This window comes from Penaeus chinensis, chromosome 27 (assembly GCF_019202785.1).
Source record: "Penaeus chinensis breed Huanghai No. 1 chromosome 27, ASM1920278v2, whole genome shotgun sequence".
In the NCBI taxonomy this organism is placed as follows: Eukaryota; Metazoa; Arthropoda; class Malacostraca; order Decapoda; family Penaeidae; genus Penaeus; species Penaeus chinensis.
In genome coordinates, this window is record NC_061845.1 from 31,087,835 (window position 1) to 31,097,834 (window position 10,000).

The following is a 10,000-nucleotide window of genomic DNA, read 5'->3' on the forward strand; positions in this document are numbered from 1 at the left end:
GAGGGAGAAGGAGGAATGAAGAGAGAAAGGGAAGAGGTTGAGAGGAAAAAGACGAGAAGGGGATGTGAGGGGTGAGGGGAAGGGGGGGCTACTTGGGGAGGATTATGAGGGAAAACGAGGACAGGGGAGCAGGAAGGAGGATGAAGAGAAGGAAGAGAATGAGATCCGTGAGGAAGGGGGAAGAAGAGAGGAAGGATGAGGAAAGAGAGGAGGAGGATTGTGATAAACGAGGAAGAAGGAGAAGGATGCGAAGAAAGAGGAAGAAGGTGATCGGGAGGAAGGAGGAGGAAGAGAAGAGGAAGAATCATGAGAAAACCTAAAGAAAGAGGAGAGACGAGGAAAGAGACGAGGAAAGAGGAGAGACGAGGGAAGAGGAGAGACGAGGAAAGAGACGAGGAAAGAAGAGAGACGAGGGAAGAGGAGAGACGAGGGAAGAGGAGAGACGAGGAAAGAGACAAGGAAAGAGGAGAGACGAGGAAAGAGACGAGGAAAGAAGAGAGACGAGGGAAGAGGAGAGACGAGGGAAGAGACAAGGAAAGAGAAGAGACGAGGAAAGAGACAAGGAAAGAGAAGAGACGAGGAAAGAGGAGAGACGAGGAAAGAGGAGAGACGAGGAATAGGAGAAGAGAAAAGGGTTGCGAGGAATCCGACTCGAGCAAGCGGGGGGCGCTGTGAGAGGGTTTCGCTACAATGGCCTCCGCCTGCACGGAAACCTCCATTTTATAATGATGACCTGAATAATACAGAAGGACGAGCGTCTTTCAAGATGCTCCAAGACGAGACAAAAGTGACACTGTTAGCCGGGCTCCATTATCCTCACCGGGGATCGCCTGCCTCACAGATCTCTCTATTGTTTGACGCCTCGTGGGCTCTCGCTGTTGTGTGTACGAGTTTCTTTTTAAAGGATCATGAGGGGGAAATTTTAGATAAAATGAGATTGTCGTTAAATCCGTCTCTGGGAGTTAGTTTTCTTGCTTTCTCTCTGTCTGTCTGTCTGGCTGGTTTTTCTGTTTTTTTTTCTCTCTCTTTCTTTCTTTCTCTTTCTCTCTCCCTTTCTCTCCCTCTCTTTCTCTCTCTCTCTCTCTCTCTCTCTCTCTCTCTCTCTCTCTCTCTCTCTCTCTCTCTCTCTCTCTCCCTCTCTCTCTCTCTCTCTCTCTCTCTCTCTCTCTATCTATCTATCTATCTATCTCTCCCTCTCTCTCTCTCTCTCCCTCTCCCCTATCTCTCTCTCTCTCTCTCTCTCTCTCTCTCTCTCTCTCTCTCTCTCTCTCTCTCTCTCTCTCTCTCTCTCTCTCTCTCTCTCCCTCTCCCTATCTCTCTCTCTCCCTATCTCTCTCTCTCTCTCTCTCTCTCTCTCTCTCTCTCTCTCTCTCTCTCTCTCTCTCTCTCTCTCTCTCTCTCTCTTTCTCTCTCTCTCTCTCCCTCTCTCTCTCTCTCTCTATCTCTCTCTCTCTCTCTCTCTCTCTCTCTCTCTCTCTCTCTCTCTATCTCTCTCTCTCTCTCTCTCTCTCTCTCTCTCTCTCTCTCTCTCTCTCTCTTTCTCTCTTTCTCTCTCTCCCTCTCCCTCTTTCTCTCTCTCCCTCTCTCTCTCTCCCTCTCCCTCTCCCTCTCTCCTCTCTCTCTCTCTCTCTCTCTCTCTCTCTCTCTCTCTCTCTCTCTCTCTCTCTCTCTCCTGTTTCTATTTCTCCTTCTCTTCCTCACATCCTCTCTCCTCTGTTTCTCATTCTCTCATTCTCCTTCTCACCCACCATCCAGCTATCTTTCTTCCTTCCTCCTCTCTCCTCTCATTCTCAATTTCCCTCCTCAATTTCTCTTTCTCCTCCCATTTTCCCTCTCTTTCTCCTTCTCCTCCCTTTCTCCTCTCATTCTCCCTCTCTCCCTTTTTCCCTCTTCCTCTCATTCTCCCTCTCATTTTTCTCCCATATGTCTCCTTCTCCTCTCTTTCTCCTCTCATTCTCCCTCTCTCCCTCTTTCCTTCTCCCTCTCACTCTCCCTCGCTCTCTCCCTCTCATATTCCTCCCATATGTCTCCTTCTCCTCTCTTTCTCCTCTCATTCTCCCTCTCTCCCTCTTTCCCTCTCCCTCTCACTCTCCCTCGCTCTCTCCCTCCGTACCTGGCAGACCGAAAGGGCGGGTGGGGGAGGTCACGTGCACCTCGACTGGGAAGGGGGGGACAGGCACGCCCACTCCAAGGGAAACTCCTACAGGTCCGGGTACAGTCAGATGGGCTGGGGGAAAATGTCGTAAAGAAAAAAATGACTGATTGGATGAGATAACTGATTTTTTTCACAAAATTCACAAAAAAGTTACAATGATTGGTTTGGTTGTTAACGTGTGTTTGAGTAACTGAAGGTTAGATTAACCTTTTTTCACTGTATTTACCGTAGATAACGTTCATTCACAAAAAAACGTCACTGTTACATGTTTATTTTTGCTGGTTAACGTTTGACTGGATGAGTAACTGATAGTCCTATTAAATCACAAAAAGTTACCATAAGGTTAATTTTGATATTAAACTGGAATAGAATCATAGGCCTTCGTACGCGAAAGAGAATCTAAATCGATAGAGAATGGTTTTTAATTCTCCGCGACGTTAGGCTATTCAGAGCGACCCGCGCTGCCCAGCCAAACCAGGCGATGGTTTTCGGAACATCATAGGAGTCAAAATGCCCTCAATATGAAACACTTACCACTTTCTTCAAATACAGGAGGGACTGTCTGGAAAATATATTTTTTGAATAGAAAACTTATTCATCAGTACTCACCGAGTGGTGCCAGAATTACACCATTTCTAGTATAACTGAATACTTCACTCGCGTTTGCTCTAGATCAGTGGTCCTCAACCTGACTTTTTAGCATTATCATTCTGTGCTTGCTATATGATTCTTTAGACATTTATGATTCATTTTGCTATGCATAAAAAGGTGTTTTTTTTTCTCATGTTTTAGGGGTTCGTTCGGTGCTTCAAAAAACGGTTCAGAGCCACATCTCGAGAGAATGCATCTAGTGATGCGAGATTCACGATGAACAAACTGTAAACACAATAACGAAGGGAAGAACAGGAAAATAAACGAATATGCCGAAATCCCCTTCGCTACCTTGCATCTTCCGAGCATCGTATAGCGAAAAGGCCTTCGTTATATTCGTGTGTTTTCTTACTCTTCCTTCCGCCGCCTCATTTACCTTTTACCAAGAGTTTGCTCCCTTACCTGGCTGGAAGGACTGTCTCACTAAATCCACTAAAATTATCTGTTGCTTAAATTAAGTAGAAAATAACATCTGCCTTCTAATTAACACGAAGTAATTACAAAATAACATACACTGTTCCCTTGTACGAATTGCGCTGCGAGACAATGTGTCATCTAAGCCCATAATCTCAAGAAATATTAAACATCCATCAGGTGAATTTATATTTGTAAACCGGAAATGTAATTGTGCGGGACGACGTAGTGAATTGTTACACGAGAGTAAATTGTGTTACTGTTATGTTTGTTTGTTTTATGAAAGACATTAATTACCAGCATATTTTTGTCTAGAAAATATGTACGATGTAATTTGAAAAGATACACATATATGCAGGTGTGTGTGTGTGTGTGTGTGTGTGTGTGTGTGTGTGTGTGTGTGTGTGTGTGTGTGTGTGTGTGTGTGTGTGTGTGTGTGTGTCCGTCCTCACGTGAGCTGTTCGTGTAAAGAGTTATTTACAAAGAAGGAAAGTCTGTCCACGCTTGGAAAAAAAGAAGTGAACAAGAGAACAAAATCCTACAGAAACACATGAAAAATCCAATTCATAGGCCATGTCGGTGAAGAAGCACTTACTTTCGTTGTGGCTTCCCTCGTGAAACCCCGTGAAACCCTGACTTACGCTTAAGGTACGGGTCGGTGGTGAAGAAGGGAAGGATCTTGCTGGACCTCAGAAGTGCAGCTCGCTCTGTGCAAATGGCAAGGGGGGGGGGGGATGAGGATTGCATGACGTTTTGGTTCAAGGAAGAACTTCCCGGCGCCTGGGACCTGTACTCAATGGGTGTCATGCAACGGTGCTCCGTTTTTGTTTTATTGTTGTTGTTGTTATATTTTGTTATGTGTGCATGTTAAATTTTGAGATTGCAGATACATTATCAAGGAAGGATGACTTGGTTATATGAAAGGTATTCGAAGTTTAGGTAAATAATTGTCCATTGTGATTGTGATTGTCGTCTAAATATAAGTATGTAAGAGGTAAGTGTGGATTTCTTTCTTTTTTTGTTTGTTTGTTTGTTTGTGTGCATAATGGAGACCTTCAGCTGCTGTAGTTCGTGTGTCGTTTGCAATACTGTAGATTACTTTCAGTCAAATCAGGTGTAGATATCTTGAGGGTTATAATGACAATGTAATGTGTCTTTTTAACTGGTATCGAAGGGTATTTCTCTCTTTTTCGTCTTGGTTTTCTTTAGAGGAGTCTGTGATCAAAAGTTTCAAGTCTCAGATCTCCTTGTGCGTTAGAAAAAAAAAAAAGTATTAATAACACGTAGGGGAAAACAGATCTTTTAAGGCATAAAAATAAAACACAAGTAGTGACTGAATTAAATAAGCTTTCAGTATTGTGATGGTGCACAGGTGTGTGGGTGTGTTTGTGCGTCTGTACACATATATTACAATGTGAATATACAAAGACCTAAATATATATAGATACGTACGGTATTGGTATATACAACATAAATACAGATTTGTAGTATGAATACACACAGCAAAAGCAAGAAAAAAATATCAAAACCAAAAACAGAAAACAGGAATCAGAAATGAAGAGACCAAACACAAGTCCCACAAAGTCAAAATTCGTCAGCGAAGAGGTCGCGTCAACCCCCCTTCTCAACCCCCGCTATCCCAACCTCTCCCCTACTACCCTAGCCTCCCCCATCCACTCCCTCCCCCGACGAAGCTCCGCCCGGGGACACGTAACGCTTGCCACTCCTCGTCACGTGGAATGAATTTTGGGCTCACGACGCGCTTTATATACTCAGGGAAAAGACAACTTGGCAACTCACCCTAGATTCTGGGGTATTACGATTTAAAAAGACGTTAGAAAAAAAATGATAGCAGTATTAGGGACAACCAATTTCAATAAAAACAAACAATGACAAATAAATAAAATATATACTTCCTAAACATTAAAACACATATAGATACAACTATCAGCTGATCCACATTTTTTAAAGAATCGAAGTACTCCAGAATTCGGAGGACGAGTTGCCAATTCGTTTTTCCAGCTGGACACACTGGATATTCGAGCGTCAACGTTTTAAACCCCAAGAGAAAGAGAGAGAGAGGGAGAGAGAGAGAGAGAGAAAGAGAGAGAGAGCGAAGGAGAAAGAGAGAGAAAGAGAGAAACAGAGAGAGAGACAGAGAGAGAGAAGGAGAAACAGAGAAAGAGAGAGAGAAGGAGAAAGAGAGAGAGCGAAGGAGAAAGAGAGAAAGAGAGAAAGAAGGAGAAAGAGAGAGAGAGAGAGAGAGAGAGAGAGAAGGAGAAAGAGAGAGAGAGAGAGAGAGAGAGAGAGAGAGAGAAAGAGGAGAAAGAGAGAGGGAGAGAGGAGGTGCCATGAGCTGTGAAGCGTTGGATCGCGTGGGAAATATTTCCTCTTGAACGAGAAAGGGGAAATATTATGCCTTGTGGTGAGAGGGAATGATGGAAGAGAATTTTCTTTCTTTCTTTCCGTTTTTGGTTCTGTGATCCAGCGCCATTGTCTCATCTTGCGTATGTGGATGGATAGGTAAGTAGGTAGATAGATAGAGGGGCTGGAAGGTATATAGATAGATAGGCAGGCGGGGAGATAGATGTGTGTGTCTGTGAATGGAGAGAGTAAGAGGCTGAGAGAGAGAGAGAGAAATATAAAAAAAGGAGAGATGCATACAGACAGACAGGCAGAGACAGGAAGAAAGACAGACAGACAGAGCGTGAGGGAAAAAGAGAGAGAGAAGGAGCTTCCCCTACCCCCCCCCCCCACCTTTGTTCTTCCCTCCCCTGGCCTCCCCCCCTCCTCCCTCCCTCCCCTCTCTTTCCCTTAATTTTAAGTTCAGGGGCGTAAATTCCACTTCCGTGACAGAGGGGGGGGGGGGGGGAGTTTCAAAAAAAAAAAAGAGGAAAAAAATGTGGGATGTCAAAGGCTCTACCCTAATTACTTGATATATTGTAGTAGGGTCTTAAGAAGTACTTATTATGGCCTTATAATTAACTCTCTCTCTCTCTCTCTATCTCTCTATCTCTCTTTCACTCTCTCTCTCTCTCTCTCTCTCTCTCTCTCTCTCTCTCTCTCTCTCTCTCTCTATCTATCTATCTCTCTATCTCTCTATCTCTCTATCTCTCTATCTCTCTATCTCTCTATCTCTCTTTCTCTCTCTCTCTCTCTCTCTCTCTCTCTCTCTCTCTCTCTCTCTCTCTCTCTCTCTCTCTCTCTCTCTCTCTCTCTCTCTCTCTCTCTATCTCTCTATCTCTCTATCTCTCTATCTCTCTATCTCTCTATCTCTCTATCTCTCTATCTCTCTATCTCTCTATCTCTCTATCTCTCTATCTCTCTATCTCTCTATCTCTCTATCTCTCTATCTCTCTATCTCTCTATCTCTCTATCTCTCTATCTCTCTATCTCTCTATCTCTCTATCTCTCTATCTCTCTATCTCTCTATCTCTCTATCTCTCTATCTCTCTATCTCTCTATCTCTCTATCTCTCTATCTCTCTATCTCTCTATCTCTCTATCTCTCTATCTCTCTATCTCTCTATCTCTCTATCTCTCTATCTCTCTATCTCTCTATCTCTCTATCTCTCTATCTCTCTATCTCTCTATCTCTCTATCTCTCTATCTCTCTATCTCTCTATCTCTCTATCTCTCTATCTCTCTATCTCTCTATCTCTCTATCTCTCTATCTCTCTATCTCTCTATCTCTCTATCTCTCTATCTCTCTATCTCTCTATCTCTCTATCTCTCTATCTCTCTATCTCTCTATCTCTCTATCTCTCTATCTCTCTATCTCTCTATCTCTCTATCTCTCTATCTCTCTATCTCTCTATCTCTCTATCTCTCTATCTCTCTATCTCTCTATCTCTCTATCTCTCTATCTCTCTATCTCTCTATCTCTCTATCTCTCTATCTCTCTATCTCTCTATCTCTCTATCTCTCTATCTCTCTATCTCTCTATCTCTCTATCTCTCTATCTCTCTATCTCTCTATCTCTCTATCTCTCTATCTCTCTATCTCTCTATCTCTCTATCTCTCTATCTCTCTATCTCTCTATCTCTCTATCTCTCTATCTCTCTATCTCTCTATCTCTCTATCTCTCTATCTCTCTATCTCTCTATCTCTCTATCTCTCTATCTCTCTATCTCTCTATCTCTCTATCTCTCTATCTCTCTATCTCTCTATCTCTCTATCTCTCTATCTCTCTATCTCTCTATCTCTCTATCTCTCTATCTCTCTATCTCTCTATCTCTCTATCTCTCTATCTCTCTATCTCTCTATCTCTCTATCTCTCTATCTCTCTATCTCTCTATCTCTCTATCTCTCTATCTCTCTATCTCTCTATCTCTCTATCTCTCTATCTCTCTATCTCTCTATCTCTCTATCTCTCTATCTCTCTATCTCTCTATCTCTCTATCTCTCTATCTCTCTATCTCTCTATCTCTCTATCTCTCTATCTCTCTATCTCTCTATCTCTCTATCTCTCTATCTCTCTATCTCTCTATCTCTCTATCTCTCTATCTCTCTATCTCTCTATCTCTCTATCTCTCTATCTCTCTATCTCTCTATCTCTCTATCTCTCTATCTCTCTATCTCTCTATCTCTCTATCTCTCTATCTCTCTATCTCTCTATCTCTCTATCTCTCTATCTCTCTATCTCTCTATCTCTCTATCTCTCTTTCACTCTCTCTCTCTCTCTCTCTCTCTCTCTCTCTCTCTCTCTCTCTATCTCTCTATCTCTCTATCTCTCTATCTCTCTATCTCTCTATCTCTCTATCTCTCTATCTCTCTATCTCTCTATCTCTCTATCTCTCTATCTCTCTATCTCTCTATCTCTCTATCTCTCTATCTCTCTATCTCTCTATCTCTCTATCTCTCTATCTCTCTATCTCTCTATCTCTCTATCTCTCTATCTCTCTATCTCTCTATCTCTCTATCTCTCTATCTCTCTATCTCTCTATCTCTCTATCTCTCTATCTCTCTATCTCTCTATCTCTCTATCTCTCTATCTCTCTATCTCTCTATCTCTCTATCTCTCTATCTCTCTATCTCTCTATCTCTCTATCTCTCTATCTCTCTATCTCTCTATCTCTCTATCTCTCTATCTCTCTATCTCTCTATCTCTCTATCTCTCTATCTCTCTATCTCTCTATCTCTCTATCTCTCTATCTCTCTATCTCTCTATCTCTCTATCTCTCTATCTCTCTATCTCTCTATCTCTCTATCTCTCTATCTCTCTATCTCTCTATCTCTCTATCTCTCTATCTCTCTATCTCTCTATCTCTCTATCTCTCTATCTCTCTATCTCTCTATCTCTCTATCTCTCTATCTCTCTATCTCTCTATCTCTCTATCTCTCTATCTCTCTATCTCTCTATCTCTCTATCTCTCTATCTCTCTATCTCTCTATCTCTCTATCTCTCTATCTCTCTATCTCTCTATCTCTCTATCTCTCTATCTCTCTATCTCTCTATCTCTCTATCTCTCTATCTCTCTATCTCTCTATCTCTCTATCTCTCTATCTCTCTATCTCTCTATCTCTCTATCTCTCTATCTCTCTATCTCTCTATCTCTCTATCTCTCTATCTCTCTATCCATAAAACGTTTCCTCTGAACACAGCCAAACGTGTTAGCTGCTCCTGTTCGGAATGGCTGATGTTCAATGCAGAATACCGTTGAGGAATTATCATGCAACACCGCCTGTGTGGCCTGGTGGGGGGGGGGGGGAGAGAGCTCTGCGTCAAACGGCACTGACTTTGCTCGACCGGGTTTAGCTTCGGGCTCGCTCACCGCAGCTGCTGGCCTGCAACGTTTTCGAAAACGTTTTCGTGCCGTTGGGAGTGACACGCACCTCTACACTGGCTTGCTAAGGGATCTCTGATTTATTTCTATATTTATTCTGTCGTGATAGTAAGAGAGGAAGATTTAAAAGAAATAAGATTGTTTCAAGATGTCGAAGAATAGAGAGAGAGGACGCTTTATTCCCACTCGACTGACCTGTCTTGGTGTCTTCCTCAGGGGTTGACTGACCCAGGACGACCTTGGTGGGCTGCGGGTTGCGGTTGGCCACAGGATCAGCGCGGGGGTCAGCCGAGGTCGCGCACGCCCACGCCAACACGACGACATACACAGGCAGCTGAAAACCGAAGAATACATGTGTTAAAGGCGGTAAGTGGGATATCAAAACAGATTTGTGTGAATGTGTGTGTGTGTGTGTGTGTGTGTGTGCGTCCGTGTGTGTGTGTGTGTGTGTGTGTGTGTGTGTGTGTGTGTGTGTGTGTGTGTGTGTGTGTGTGTGTGTGTGTGTGTGTGTGTGTACATACTTCCACAGACGTAGTATATAAGCACAGCTTTTCATTCAGGGAGTTTGGCAAAGGCAAATTTAGCGCTGCTTGTGCGAACACACAGCAGTGTATACGTGTGTGTGCTTGCATAAACATACATATACGTATACATGTACACCACATACACATATACATTCACACAGACAGACAGACGCCCATCCCAGCCAAGCACTCCGCCCTCCCGCAGCCTCCCGACGGCATCCAAGTCTCGGCATCCATACATCCACGACCGCGAATTCGTCCCTTTGAAAAGCAACGTACGTAAAGCTTGCAATAAAACGTACATACGGTCTTCATCGCCGGCAGAGCTCAATAAGGACCCTAACGCGGCTGAAGGAGTTGCCTGACGGAGGGAAGATCATATATCTCAAGGGCTTCCCGGATGCTGTCGTGCTCCTCGGCTCGCCAAGACGTGTGGGGCTGGGAGGGGGGTATGTGTCTGTGTGTGTGTGT

General features: G+C 43.5%; 1 protein-coding gene across 1 annotated transcript in view; it reads right to left on the minus strand.

Moving 5' to 3' along the window:
* LOC125039580 (neurotrophin 1-like) overlaps nt 1-10,000 on the minus strand; it is a 24,553-nt gene that overhangs the window by 11,095 nt on the left and 3,458 nt on the right. The window contains exons 2-3 of the mRNA XM_047633693.1: nt 9,201-9,339; nt 2,114-2,227 (exon numbers count right to left, since the gene is read on the minus strand). Of these exons, the coding sequence (XP_047489649.1) occupies nt 2,114-2,227; nt 9,201-9,339 (253 nt within the window). The remainder of the gene's footprint in view (nt 1-2,113; nt 2,228-9,200; nt 9,340-10,000) is intronic.